The 15,477-nt window shown below is 41.9% G+C and overlaps 1 protein-coding gene across 1 annotated transcript in view; it reads right to left on the bottom strand.

Annotated features, from left to right (window-relative positions):
- The window catches only part of aldh1a2 (aldehyde dehydrogenase 1 family, member A2), a gene marked incomplete at its 5' end in the record, with an annotated part of 21,118 nt that extends 7,389 nt beyond the window's left edge, over positions 1 to 13,729 (bottom strand). Inside the window, 2 exon segments of the mRNA XM_037695960.1 lie at positions 3,494 to 3,596; positions 13,610 to 13,729. Of these exon segments, the coding sequence (XP_037551888.1) occupies positions 3,494 to 3,596; positions 13,610 to 13,729 (223 nt within the window).
- Positions 13,730 to 15,477: the final 1,748 nt, after the last annotated feature.

Genomic DNA, 15,477 nt, shown 5'->3' with positions numbered 1-15,477 from the left:
TATATATAATTGTTTGTAGGTCCTATAATACAAAATATGTGGGTTGTTTTTTTTTTTTTTTTGCACGTTTCATGAAAATGGACATGGCGTTTATTTAAAACTTTCATTAGCAAAACTGAACAATTTAAAACTGGTTCCCAACCCGTTCAGCTTCAAACCAGTTAAATAACTCTACAACCTGAACTATCCCTGGAAGAAACATTAAAAAATGGTGATTAGATCAATCAAGTTAAAGAGTTGTAGCAAACTAACAGCTCCAACCATCATTTTAGTGTCTTTGTTTATTTATTGACTATTAACTCTGGTACAAAATGTCATGTAGTATTGTATGCAAAAGATTTTTAAATGTAATTTAAAACTTTTGTGACATTGGTTCAGCGTTGTTGCCTTAATTTTGGAAACCACTGATTGAAAAAGTTCCTTCTCTGAGACTCTCCAAGACATTTTTAACAATCACTGAGCAACTTTTCTTCAGAACGCCATATTTCCATAACTTACTGGCAGCAAAACATCAATGTCATTTAATTATATAAATTACAAGTTATTGCAGTTAACATATTTTCTTTATTTTCCTACATTTAGAGAGCATCCATGTCTTTTGCTATCCACCGGGGTGTGCTGCAGCACCCTCTGCACCCCTCATTGGTCCTCGTGTCAGAAACAGTGAGGAAAATAAGTATTTGAACACCCTGCAACTTTGCAAGTTCTCCCATGTAGAAATCATGGAGGGGTCTGAAAGTTTCATCTTAGGTGCATGTCCACTGTGAGAGACATAACCTAAAAAAAAATATCCAGAAATCACAATGTATGATTTTTTAAATAATTTATTTGTGTGTTACTGCTGAAAATAAGTATTTGAACAGCTGCCAATCAGCAACAATTCTGGTCCTCAAAGACCTGTTAGTCCTCCTCTAAAAAGTCCACCTCCACTCCACTTATTGTTCTAAATCAGAAGCACCTGTTTGAGGTCGTTAGCTGCATGAAGACACCGGTCCACCCCACACAATCAGTAACACTCCAACTACTAACATGGCTAAGACCAAAGAGCTGTCCACACACACCAGAGACAAAACCCTAGACCTCCACAAGGCTGGAAAGAGCTACGGGGCAATTGTCAAGCAGCTTGGTGAAAAAAGATCAACTGTTGGAGCAATTATTAGAAAATGGAAGAAGCTAAACATGACTGTCCATCTCCCTCGGACTGGGGCTCCATGCAAGATCTCACCTCGTGGAGTGTCAGTGATCCTAAGAAAGGTGAGGAATCAGCCCAGAACTACACGGAGGAGCTGGTCAATGACCCGAAGAGAGCTGGCACCACTGTTTCCATGGTTACTGTGGGTAATACACTAAGACCTCACAGTTTAAAATCATGCATGGCAAGGAAGGTTCCCCTGCTTAAACCAGCGCACGTCCAGACCAGTCTGAAGCTTGTCCATGACCATTTGGATGATCCAGAGGAGTCATGGGAGAAAGTTCTGTGGTCAGATGAGACCAAAATAGAAATTTATTGTCTTAATTCCACTCGCCGTGTTTGAAGGACGAAGAATGATGAGTACCATCCCAAAAACACCATCCCTACTGTGAAGCATGGGGGTGGAAGCATCATGCTTTGGGGGAGTTTTTCTGCACATGGGACAGGACGACTGCACTGTATTACGGAGAGGATGACCGGGGCCATGTGTTGTGAGATGTTGTGGAACAACCTCCTTCCCTCAGTTAGAGCATTGAAGATGGGTCGTGGCTGGTTCTTCCAACATCACAATGACCCGAAGCACACAGCCAGGAGAAGCAAGGAGTGGCTCTGTAAGAAGCACATCAAGGTTCTGGAGTGACCTAGCCAGTCTCCAGACCTAAACCCTACAGAAAATCTTTGGAGGGAGCTCAAACTCTGTTTCACAGCGACAGCCCAGAAACCTGCTGATCTAGAGAAGATCTGTGGAGGAATGGACCAAAATCTCTGCTGCAGTAAACCTGGTGAAGAACTACAGGAAACCTTTGACCTCTGTAACTGCAAACAAAGATACTGCACCAAATATTAACATTGATTTTCACAGGTGTTCAAATACATATTTGCAGCAGTAACACAGAAATAAATTATTTAAAAACATCATACATTGTGATTTCCAGATTATTTTTTTTTTTTAGATTATGTCTCTCACAGTGGATCTGCACCTAAGATGAAAATTTCAGACCCCTCCATGATTTCTAAGTGGGAGAACTTGCAAAGTCGCAGGGTGTTCAAATACTTATTTTCCGCACTGAAATGTTACTTGTGATGGGAGCGGGTGGTCAAAACATAAACTGTGGGTTCTGTAATGACACCAGCTCCACTGGTGAGCTTGACCCATCTGTAGATCATTTGAAAGGAAGAATAGAAAATCAGCTTCATAAGTGGTTTGAATAAATGCTGCATTGTGGAGTTTTGCTTAGATTCACTTCAAAGTGTTAAGCTATTTCTGAATACATTTGAGGGGAATGAAGTGAAAATGGTCATTTAAAAAAAAAAACCCACCACTTTCTATTTTCACTGGGCATCAATGTAAACATATAAATTATTACACTTCTGGTGAACATCCAAAATTTCATGAACTTCCAGACCAGGGGTCTGCAACCTGTGGATCTTTGGTCTCTCTGCAGTGGCTCTTAAGTTTTGACCAAAATTAACATAAAACTGAAGTCTATTGGTCATACCAACAACAAGAAATAGCTAGTTTTAGCAGTTTTCTGGTCATTTCTTTTGCCAACATGTGAATACTAGTACTAACACAAGGAGTAAAACTTGACTGCATCATGCTAGCAGTTTGTTAGCCACATCTTTTACCTCTCGTCCAGTCTCATGGTGTGGTCTTTTTCTCAAATCCACCAAATGTTTTGGGAGGAATACCTTAAAGCAAGTTGCTGAGAATAAATATGGTGAGTCAACTTGACAATAAAAATTAAAGGAAAAAAAGTCTAAGTATTTATATTCATTTTTAAATTTAATTAGATGTCCAACAAACTGGCCTAAATTTTAACTTTATGCTTTATTACGTCATAATAGGATACTTTATACTTCCACAATTCAAAAGAAAACTCACAAATGACCTCATATTTGTGTTTGAATTTTTATAAAATTGGTTAAAAAAATGTTTATTTTCTTATTTACATAAATCCAGTTTTTCTTTTGCCCTAAAATATAAAACTATCAATAAATATTAATAATAATTTGATATTCTAGTTTCATGATATCACATCTACTGGCCAGAAAAGCCCCCTCCAACACGCTTGAAGTGGGCCATGGGCCACCAGTTGATAATCACAGTTTTAGCAGGTTTTGCAGCTCCATAGACATTTTACTGTATTTAGTGTACAAATAGGCAGAAATGGCTCTTTTGATCATAAAGGTTGCAGACCCCTGTTCCAGACATTTTAAAAGCATTTACTTGTAACACAGAAATATTGATCAAAAAGGCCCTTTACAACTCTTGGTTCTTGTGGTTACTTGAAAACTTACAGTCTGCATCTGCAAATATGATGTTGGGATTCTTTCCTCCCAGCTCCAGAGTTACCCTCTTCAGGTTACTTTTCCCTGCTGCCTCCTGGATCAGCTTGCCGACCTAGCAGAGGAAACAAATCTAGAGTTTATTCAAAGAGATAGGCCTGCTGCCAGATCAGTAAATCACAACCGTTTAATACGTTAAAGATGCTGGTTAGCTCCGAACAAGGAATGCACCGGGCAGCCTGCTGAAACATGAGTTTTACAAACACACAAAAAAAGAATATCCATTACATTGTTTTGGAGACAGTGACAGAAAAACAAAATAATGTTTCAGCCTGGAACGTCATCTACTATTGAAAGCAGGAAAAGACAACAAGGTGTGTGGCTGTGTGGTGTCCTGATCCAACTGGGACATTTTGTTTGGTATGAAACAGCTACTGTGTTCTGGTATGGAAAACAACAGGGGATTTTTCTTATCATCCTATTATCCATATTTCTGCTTCACTTCTTATCAACACGGATGATGTCAACCAAAGTCAAGAACAATAAATAATACTTTTAAAGACCAGCATTCTTTGATAAGAGTTTTAGGGAGAACGTCACGTCTGGATAAAACTGTTTGACTTCATTTTAAGCTGAATTAAAGGAGTAGTCACTTACTGGTACCTCCAAGTGAAAGCAAAACTCGGACTTTATGTTGAGCAGCTACAGCAAAATTAAAAATGGTCCATAAAAGGTTGTCATCTCACAAAAGTCTAAATGGAAACCAAAAATGTATGAAATGTTGATGCAACCATTAGTCAAGTCAAGTCAGATTTATTTATAGAGCACATTTAAAACAGAAACTGTTACCAAAGTGCTTAACAAAAATATCACATCATCAAATAAAAAGTAACAAGATATATTTACAGCACATGGAATAAAAATATAAAACCGAAAACATAATTAGAAACAATGAAATACTAAATCAGATCACGTTGTGTCAAAAGTCAAGGAAATAATAACAAAAAGCATAAACTCAGTCAGAAACAATGAAATACTAAATCAGATCTGATGACCTTGTGTTGAATAGGAATAATAACAAAAGCATAAACAGAATCAGCATCATTGAAAAACTAGATCTAAATCCGATCACCCTGTGTTAAATGTCAATGAGTACAGATGTGTTTTTAGGAGAGATTTAAAAATAGAGACTGAGGTGGCCTGTCGAATGTTGATGGGTAGATTGTTCCAGAGTTTAGGGCCCACGACTGAAAACGCTCCATCTCCTCTGAGCTTCAGTTGGTTTTTGGTACGGTCAAAAACATCTGGTCTGATGATCTCAAAGCCCGAGGAGGAGTATAAGGATGAAGAAGGTCAGAGAGATATGATGGTGCAAGGCCGTTAATGCACTTGAATGTCAGCAGGAGAATTTTAAAATCAACTCTGACACGCACAGAAAGCCAGTGAAGAGAGGACAGAACCGGAGTAATGTGCTCAAACCTGCGAGTTCCTGTTAAAAGCCGAGCTGCAGCATTTTGTACGAGCTGGAGACGTGAAAGTGAAGTGAGTTACAGTAGTCCAGCCGGGTAGTAATAAATGCATGGACTAGTTTTTCAAGGTCGGATCTGGACAGAACAGACTTAAGCTTAGCTATTTGCCTCAGCTGAAATAAGCTTTTTGTAGAACAGAGTTGATCTGTTTATTAAACTTAAAGTCCGAGTCTAACACTACCCCGAGATTGGTAACCGACTGCTTTAGATGAGGCTGAAGGGAGTGCAGGTTTACAGGATCAGTGACAGTGGTAGAGCTTGGGTTAAACACAATGACCTCAGTCTTCTGATCATTAAAACTCAAGAAGTTTGCAGCCATCCAAGTCTTGATGTCATCAAGACATTTTAGCAAAGGGTGGATGGAGCAGGAACTGTTTGGTTTTAAAGGCAGATAAATCTGAGAATCATCGGCGTAACAGTGAAACGAAATACCATGTTTCCTCAGGATTGACCCGAAGGGGAGCAGATACAATGAGAACAGAAGAGTTCAACAAGAATTAGTTCAATTTCAAGACAGATTGTCTTCCAGTATCAAACATTTTACACCCTTGGACAAGAAATGTTTAGCACCTAGAAGAAATTAACCTGTTTTGGATGGACTTTGGTCCAAATGAAGAACAGCAATGAACACGTAAATCATTTAATTAACTGTTTAAAACAGGCACCTGAGGGCATGAGTTGGTGTAAGATGAGTGGGGCGATATCATTCAACCGTTGCTGGAGCCTCTGGCAGTCAAATCAGTGAATGAAGGTCAGGAGACAGCACTAAGGTGGTATCTCACTGGGCTGCAACTGTTGGAGACTAGTTGCTGATCCAAACTTTACTCAATATTGTTATAACATTGCAAACATTCAGATATGTATTACTGAATTCTGAGTGTTTGCAGCCAGGTGGGCGGTAAGCCATGCAGCCACACTTTAAACAACCAGTTTTGTTCCCACCTTGGAGAGGCCAACACATTTATGATTTTATCTGTTGGCGTGCATTTTGGCATGACACTTCAGACACCTGCTCCTCTGCAGGTGTCAAAATACAGCTCTTGAAATGGGTTGGAGATGCCCGAGACAAAATCAGGAAGGGTTTGGGATGGAATCAAGACGTCTGCAATGACTCTGTAACTACAGTACTTTGAGAGAACATGTTCAAAATTCAAGCAACAAGAATTTCGAGCCTGTGCACCTGCCTAGGGAGGTGCTTCGGGCATGACTGACTGGGAGGAGACCCTGGGGAAGACCCAGGACACGCTGGAGAGACTACGTCTCTTGCTTGGCCTGGGAACGCTTTGGAGTCCTCCCAGAAAAGCTGGAAGAGGCCATGGAAAGAGATGTCTGGACCTCGGCTGTGGCTGAGTGGTTAGAGCAGTCGTCCTTCAATGCAAGAGTTGGGGGTTCAAATCCACCAGCAGTCACATGCCCAAGTGTCCCTGGGCAAGACACTGAACCCCTCATTGCCTTTGATGCGTGTCCCATCAGTGTATGAATGTGATCTCAAAGCACTGATTAGTCTCTTTAGAATGATTTGTTCAATTAGCTTTGTAGAGATCTAGTAGAGTGCTGTATGAATGGGTAAATGAGGCCACAGGTTGTAGTGTAAAGCGCTTTGAGTATCTGGATAAGATAGAAAAGCACTATATAAGTGCAGTCCATTTACCTCCCTCCTCAATCGGGTCTCTCTTATAAATTAGTCCCCGAGGCTCAATGGGATTAACCTGTATAAATAAAGGTTGAATGAATGAATGCTCAAGCTGCTGCCCCTGTGACCCGACTTCGGAACAAGTGGAAGATGATGGATGGATGGATGGATGGATGGATGGATGGATGGATGGATGGATGGATGGAAGATTTCGAACTTCAGCAACTTAAAATGAGAATCTCTCAAATGTTGCGAGATAATCCAGAGACTCCCTCATGAATGCTGTTTGCCAATCATTAACAGTCGCAGCTCAGTGACATCCTACAACGTATCTTTACCAACCATTGACAGTTTGTGGTCGCTTTGTGGTTTGAATGAGGCCGCACGATTAAGTTGTGCAATTGCCCAACATGTGGTGCATACAGGTATCACAGTGGCCCAGCAATGGAACTAATCAGTACAGGGGACCATCATAACAACCATAATGAATAATCCACTTCCCCAAGTTGGACCAGGTTTGTCATGCTGTGTTGTGTGTTAAGCATTACAAAAATAATGTAACAGGTGCACCTGTCTTTCAGACACACACGTTGGACTAATTGCAACACCCTGGAGGTTGTGGCTGAGTGGTTAGAGCAGTTGTCCTCTAATGCAAGAGTAGGGGGTTCAAATCCACCAGCAGTTGCATGCCGAAGTGTCCATGGGCAAGACACTGAACCAGTGGTGTAGTCTACATTTTTGTAGTGGGTATGCCGCGGTAAAGTTAGTTTTACATCGAATGTTGGACACCGCTGAAGCCACAGAGCGTGAATATCCAACGTAAAACAAACTTTATCGCGGTCAGTCCGTATACTGTGCTTAGAAACCAAAGTACACTGCTTAGTACAATGTAATCCTCAATTTATTTTTGATTTTTAAGCATATTGAACATTTCCAAATTTCTCTGATGCTTATATTTGAATAAATGAACAACAAACTTTGTACAACAGTTGGCTTTGTATTAAAAACATGTTATAGAATTTATACAACAGCATCAAAGCAAAAAATGTTCAAGTATTAAATAGTGAGTACAGAAGTATTAATTATACAATAATTCGCTGGATAAGCGAATGTAATAAACAAGTGCTGCATACAGACAGATTGTTACGTTATGTTATGTATTATTGGGCACTTTTAAGTGGGTATACTGAAATTCTTAAGCTTTTTTAGTGAATATACTCAGTATACCTGCATATCACGTAGACTACACCACTGACTGAACCCCTCATTGCCTCCGATGTGTGTCCCATCAGTGTATGAATGTGATAACGCACTGATTAGTCTCTTTAGAATGATTGTTCAGTTAGCTTTGTAGAGATATACTGTAGTAAAGGGCTGTATGAAAAGGTAAATGAGGGCACAGATTGTAATGTAAAGTGCTTTGAGTGTTTTGATAAGACAGAAAGGCGCTATATAAGTACAGTCCATTTACCATTTACATTTTACACTGTATCATTCCACATCATGACTGACATCAGACAGACTAAAGGTTCATCGTTCCATGGAGCGGGATGCTATTAACACCAGAGCAGAGACAGCTGTGTTTGGAGTTGTGCCATGGGAGGCGTAGATGATCACAACCATTGAACATGTATCCTTTCCAGAGAAGAATTTCTGCTCTGCTTTTCTACAGATGACCATGGTGCTTGTGTGCAACGTTAAGAGAACACCTCTGATAATGATTTGGAGGAGACCCTGACATCACAGACCTGTCAGGGACATCTTGAGTCTGCATGTCTTATTTTTATACAGCACCGTGTCCAGTCCTTCAGCAACACGTCACGTGTGAATGTGGACTGCCTGCATCATGTCGAGAGCCTCCCGTGAGGTCCTTCTCCAAGAAAACATGTGTGGGATCAGATTGAGCGTTCACTCCAACGCAGTGCCGATGTGCTGGACCTCGTGGGCCGGTTCCAACAGCTGTGGGCCGACTTGCAGCAGGAGAGGATACAGCAGCTGTTTGACTCTGGTCTGCACAGAACTTGTATTCAGGAGGTGTCACACCCCACTAACACGGGGCCAGCAGTGTTTATACAGCCAAGTTTGTTATCCTTTTGTTCGGATATTGTTTATTAAAACACAGTCATGTGACCTTTCAACAAGTGTAGTTTCATTTTATTTCCATCACTTTGTCTTGCTTAACTTTTTTTGTGTGTCAGTGAGTGTTTATAGTTTTGCCCCCCAAAAAATGTTGAACTTTGTATACATAAAAACTTTCGTGTTCCCACTGGAAAGTTAGATAATCATTGTTTTAAAAAATACATCTACAATGAGTTAGCGTATTAAACTGATATTTCCTTGTTCTGACAAACTGCTTTGTGGACAGATAAGAAGCTGTGAAATCCCCACAGTTCCCAGACCATCCTACACCCACCAGAAAGCATCCATCTTCCTGTTACTCACACAGACTCTTTTATTGTCCAAGAGAACTGACAAGATCAAGTGGAAAAATACCGTCTCAGAGGCCAAGCTTAAACGCCCCCATCTCCAAAGACTCATATTCTTTCAGTACCTGAGGGCCAGAAGTGATGCAGTAAAAAGATATGAACAGAGTCATCTGCTGTGCAGTGGCTGGCACCAAAGCTGCACAATTTGTCTGTCTTTGATTGGAAACACAAAGTGGCTGACTAAGGACATGTTTGTGTGCTTATTCAAGGGTAAAGTAAACATGGTGGGCTGCTAAACTCCCAGTCAGTTTTTCCCTTTAAAATCCACCTTTAATTATTTCATCAACCCACACCCTGAAAGGAGAAGCTTGTTCTGCAGAGCAGTAACTCACAGTCCGACTCTGACTCGTTAACGCTAATTAAGTCACACAAACTGAAGTTGAGAGATACCCTGATTCAAGCTCAGTAATCCAGGTAGAAAAATCCAACAAACTTAAGTCGGGAATAACTTTGTTGGATTTTTCTACCTGGATTATTGAGCATTAATGTTGATGTTTTGAACCACTTTGGCCATGACTGTTTCAAATGAGTCGGCAGGCGGAAGGGCGGACTCCAGAAATCATCTGAGCACCATCAAACTGGTTGATCCACTATGTGAAGGTGCTATTTATAAGACTAAGTTTGTTGCAGCTCCTCAAACAGATAAAGTCTTTTGGATGAGAGATGAAACCATCCATCCATTATCTTTACCCGCTTCTTCCTTTTCAGGTCACGGGGGTCACTGGTGCCCATGTCCAGCTATCACTGTGCGAGAGCAGGCAGGGGACACCTGGACAGGTCTCCAGTCCGTCACGGGGACACATAAAGACAAACAAGACAAACAACCATTCACTCTCACAATTTAGAGTTACCAGTCAGCCTAACATGCATGTTTTTGGTCTGTGGGAGGAAGTCGGCGTAACCAGAGAAAACCCACGCATGCACGGAGAGAACATGCAAACTCCATTCAGAAAGGCGCCCAGGCCGGGATTTGAACTGGGGAAACCTGCTCGCTGACAGGCAGCAGCTCTACCAACTGAGCCACCGTGCTGCACTGAAAGACAAAACCTTTCAGCAAAAGGAAATCGTCCAGAGGACTTAAATTAACTTTGTTAGATGAAGTTGAGAGAATTTCTCAGAAAATAAAATCTTTGTTTCTGTGTTTTATTTTTTGCAAAATTTTTATTGTTGATTTGAACTTCAACCTATGAATTGTGAATACGTAAATTAGTGCAAAGTTTCTGTTAGATACGGAGCAATGCCAGTGATAGCAGCTAGATGGCAGCTCCACAATCAAAACAAAGTTAATTTTTAATTTAAGTTAATTATTTGACAAGTTGTTGTGATTTTTTTTTTTACTGTTGTGCTGTCACTTTGGCAAATTTTGTGGGGATGATAATATATAAATACTTTTGTTTTTCAAAAAAAATTCTGAAACTTGTGTGATGTTGTCTTTTTAAGACATTTTGTTTTACTGTGTTTAAAATTAAAGCAGACCCCTTTAAGGTGGTGCCAGCCTAACACGCCGTTACACAACCATGTTTAAAACCCCACTTTCATTTATATTTATCAATATTTTATAGACAACAAAAAGAAGCATATTCATATTTTTAACAATCAACGTCACTGAACAGAATTTCAGTTTCAGTTTTATATCTATGTGCTTCCTAATTGCAGTGTATGTCTGTCTGTTCCTGAAGGGGATCATCAGATGTAGCAGAACACACACATACACACGACTAAAACACAACATGGTTTAAAAACACCCCAGAAAGATGACTTCTTTACTAAAGAAACATACTGATATTCATTAAACCTCAGTTTTGCTGTAAATGGTTTTAACAGAGGGAGGAGGTGGTGGGGGATGGGGGGGGGGGGCTGAATGACAGATGTTTATAAATGGTTTAAAGGATCTCCCAAGGCAGATTGGTTCTAGGTGACCGGCCAGACAAAGAGTGATTCCAAAGACTCTTATGGACATAAAACAGCAAGGAGCTCAGTGTCCCTTGCCCGGACGTGGATTACTGGGGCCCCACCCTGGAGCCAGGCCTGGGGGAGGGGCTCGTTGGCAAGTGCCTGCTGACTGGGTCTCTACCCAGGGGTGTCCACCATTGAGTTCAAGGATGGCCACTGCAAGAAGCACCAACAACCTTGCGGCCACAGCTCATGGCATCCACTTCAACAATTGAGTCACAGAAAAATGGACCACTCAGACTCAATGTCCCCACCTCAGCTGGGACGCTGTTAAAGCTCTCCCAGAGAGTTGAAGATCTTTCCAACGAGTTCTTCTGCCAGGTGTTCCCAGCAAACCATCACTATGGGCAACTCCAGAGTGGAATAAGGTCCAGCCCCTCTCAAGGAGATTGGTTCCAGAGCCCATGCTGTGCGTCGAGGTGAGCCCAACTATATCTAGTCGGTACCTCTTGACCTCATGCACAAGCTCAGGCTCCTTCCCTGCCAGAGAGATTACGTTCCATGTCCCAAGAGCCAGCTTTGGTAAGCCAGGGTCACAGCCCCAAGGCCCCCACCTTTGGCTACTGCCCATGGTGTCATGCACCCGACTCATATGGCCCTTCCTGCACGTGGTGGGCCCACAGGAAGGCAAACCCATGTTGCTCACTCGGGCTGAGCCCGACCGGGTTTCATGGTTAGGGAGGCTGTCAAGCTGAAGAAGGAGTCCTATTGATCCTTGTTGGCTGGTTGGACTCTGGAGGCAGCTGAGGAGTGCTGAAGGGCCAAGTGGTCTGCGTCCTTGGCTGTTGCTGAAGCAAAAGCTCGGATGTGGGAGGAGTTCAGTGAGGTCGTGGATAATGACTCTTGGTTGGCTCCGAGGAGATTCTGGAAAGCCATCAGGCAGCTGAGGAGGGGAACGCAGCTCTTTACTAATACTTACTAGTACTTTACTACTCTGTGTTCAGTGAAGGTGGGGTGCTGTTGACCTCAAACAGTGATGTTGTTGTGAGGTGGAAGGAATACTTCTCAGACCTTCTCAATCCCACCGGCACGTCTTCCATGGAGGAAGTGGAGTCGGGAGACTTCGGGTTGGTCTGTCCATAATCATGGTTGAGGTTGCTGAGGTAGTTAAAAAGCTACATGGTGGCTGGACTCCGGGGGGTGGATGAGATTCGCCCCGATTTCCTTAAGGCTCTGGATGCTGTGGGGCTGTCTTGGTTGACAACATTGCATGGACATTGGGGGCAGTGCCACTGGATTTGCAGACCTGGGTGGTGGTTCCCCTCTTCAAAAAGTGGGGTGCGCTCCAATTACAATGTCCAATTACAGGGGCATCCCTCTCCTTAGCCTCCCTGGTAAGGTTTATTAAGGGATACTGGAAAAGCTACTCCAATCATTGGTTGAACCTCAGATCCAGGAGGAACAATGTGGGTTCCATCCTGGCCGTGGAACACTGGACCAGCTTTTTACTCTCACTAAGGTCCTTGAGGGGTCATGGGAGTTTGCCCATCCAGTCTACATGTGTTTTGTGGACTTGGAGAAGGCATTCGACTGTGTTCCTCGGGGTACTCTGTGGGGGGTGTTCCGAGAGAATGGGATTGGGGGCCCGTTACTACAGGCTGTTGGGTCCCTATACAATCAGTGCGAGAGTTTGGTTCGCATTGCCGGTAGTAAGTTGGACCCCTTCAGGGTGGGAGTTGGACTCCACAAGGGCTGCCCGTTGTCACTGATTCTGTTCATAACTTTTATGGACAGAATTTCTCGGTGCAGCCAGGGTGCGGTGGGAGTCCGGTTTGGTGGCCTCAAGATTCCATCTCTGCTCTTTGCAGATGTTGTGGTCCTGTTGGCGTCTTCAGCTCTCACTGAAGTGGTTCGCAGCTGAGTGTGAAGCGGCTGGGATGAGAATCAGCACCTCCAAATCTGACGCCATGGCCCTCAACCGGAAAAGGGTGGATTGCTTTCTTGGGCTCTGGGCCTCCCTGCTCAAGCTGCTGCCCTCGCGACCCAACATCGAAACAAGCGGAAGATAATGGATGGATGGATGGATGGATAGATGGATGGAGTATTTTACGTCACTCACTGCTCATCCACAGGAATGTTCAGACCACAACTCCCAGCACCTAACATGGTGCATGGTAAAACCTTTGGTCGCTGATTAACTGCTTCCCTTTTCTCCAAAGCAATAGTTTGCCGGATGTGGATGTTATTAAAAGTTCAATGAAAAGCACTGTTGTGGTTAATGCGGCAAAAACAGCAGGCAGGAAGAACAGTCAGTTGCTCTTTTCAAAGAGACATTTTTTTAATTCTTGACAATACAAATTTGTGTACGAGATTAAAAAAAAAATCAAAGCCTTTTTACAAGCAGTAATGACAGGCTACGTAACTTATGTAAAGACCCCGTTTGTTTGTCATTAAAACTTCAGTGCAGGCACACAACATCCCCTAATTAGCCAGCCTGCCCTCATGCTCTGCACATGTTGGTCACTGTCACTCGTGCTCGTTGACAAATGCAAGCAGCGAGCAGCCGCTGATGTGAGGGGAAAAGTACCTCAGTAGATCCTGTGAAAGCCACTTTGTCTATGCCCATGTGCGAAGCGATCGCAGCTCCTGCTGTTGGACCGAATCCTGGCAAAATATTGATGACTCCCGGTGGAAACCCGGCCTGTCAAAACAGTATGAGAGGAAACAAGTTTTAGCGGAGATGACAACAGAGCCAAGCAAAACCGCAGGCAGTGTGGGGGAATCCGGACCCAACCCAGCCTGCCTGCAGAAGGAGAGCAGGGATAACATCAAAAAGAAGAAAGCCACAGACAGATAGTCTCCCAAAAAGAGGCGCAGCCTGGGAGGACTCAGGGGAGACAGGGATGCTTGGATTTACACATTAGATTGTGGTGCGATAAAACTTTGTTCCTGTCCTGTTCAAGTTTCCTTCTTTTCTGTCCAGCTGAAGATTTTATCAGAAAATAAATACAGCTGCACTCACCAAATACACCACAAGCCACTGGATACAAACTAAATTCACATTTGTTTGTGTTTTTGATTATGTTTTATGTTGACTCGAACTTTATGATTTATCACGCACTAATGCTTCATGAATTATATTGTGCATGTCAGCACTTTCACGTGATGCGTCAGCATTTATGACGTTCAAGTTAAATGTGAAACCATAAGCAGTTTTTCAAATTCTCTTTGTTCAAAACTGAGCAGTCACATCACCGTTCAAATACACACACGTTTGAACGTTATTAACACATATCCAAAAACTCATTTTCTTCTTGAAAGTTTTGATTTGATTGTTAATTTGTTTTTAAATACTCCAAACTACCAAAACCCTGACTCTGTTTGGAGCAGCTTTGGTCAGAAAATGTATTGTTTTAGAGATGCTTTTATTTGTAGGGATTTGTGATGCCATAAAATTATCCAGCTTCTATACCTGAACCAAGAGCTCAATCCATTCAAAGCAAAGTGAAGGTAGGACTAAGGGGGAGGAGCTAACAGTGGATAACTCCACCCACTACAACCAGCCGCTCTGAAAAGGGCTGAATGAACAGAGTTAAGGGGAACATTGTTACGTTTTCCTGCTGTCAAGGTCCTCAGTGTAACACTGCAGGAGCTATGCTTACAAAAAACGTTTAACAAGAAATTGTGAATATTTTAATGAAAACTTTTGGTTCAGATGTTCTTTTAAAACATAATGTATTAATTTGAAATGACTGCTATGAGTACAAAACTGCAGCACTTCATTTAATAAGTAATAGAATATTTCTGCAGTTCACAGAGCTCATGGAGGTAAGTAAGGTTTAAACAAGAGTTTGAAACAATCAGGAAACAAAGTAAATGTAACAAGTGTGTTGGGGTTTTTATGGAGTATGACACTAGAAGGTAATTAAGACAAGTAATATAAAAAGGTAAAGTTCAATCTATTTTTTGTTGTTTATTTTTCTGTTGCTTCATTGTGGGAACAGGCTCCCATCTGGAGCCGTTCTGCGTGGAGTTTGCATGTTTTCCTTGTGTTTGCCTGTTTTTTCCTGGGTTCTCTGGTTTCTTCTAGATAAAAAAAATGCATATTTGGTTAATTGGTAACTATAACTGGTCCCTGAGTGTGAGTGGTGGTTTGTTTTGTTTGTCTCTATGTGTCCCTGTGATGGACTTGGGACCTGTCCCAAGGTGTACGTTGCATCTCTACAATTACTGCTGGAGATAGCTACTCCATGACCCAGAGTGAAAAAAAACACCAAAAAAAACGGATAAAGTGGATGGATGAATGGATGGTTTGTTTGTTCACACAAGATTTACAAATTGCTTTACATATTTTGGTGAAAAGGTAGGATATACTGTATGTTGTTTGATATTTAATGTATATATATATATATATATATATATATATATATATATATATATATATATATATATATA

This window comes from Nematolebias whitei, chromosome 2, assembly GCF_014905685.2.
Source record: "Nematolebias whitei isolate Nwh7 chromosome 2, NemWhi1, whole genome shotgun sequence".
NCBI lineage: Eukaryota > Metazoa > Chordata > Actinopteri > Cyprinodontiformes > Rivulidae > Nematolebias > Nematolebias whitei.
Note: the sequence above shows the minus strand (reverse complement) of the source record. Positions and strands in the feature narration are given on the sequence as shown.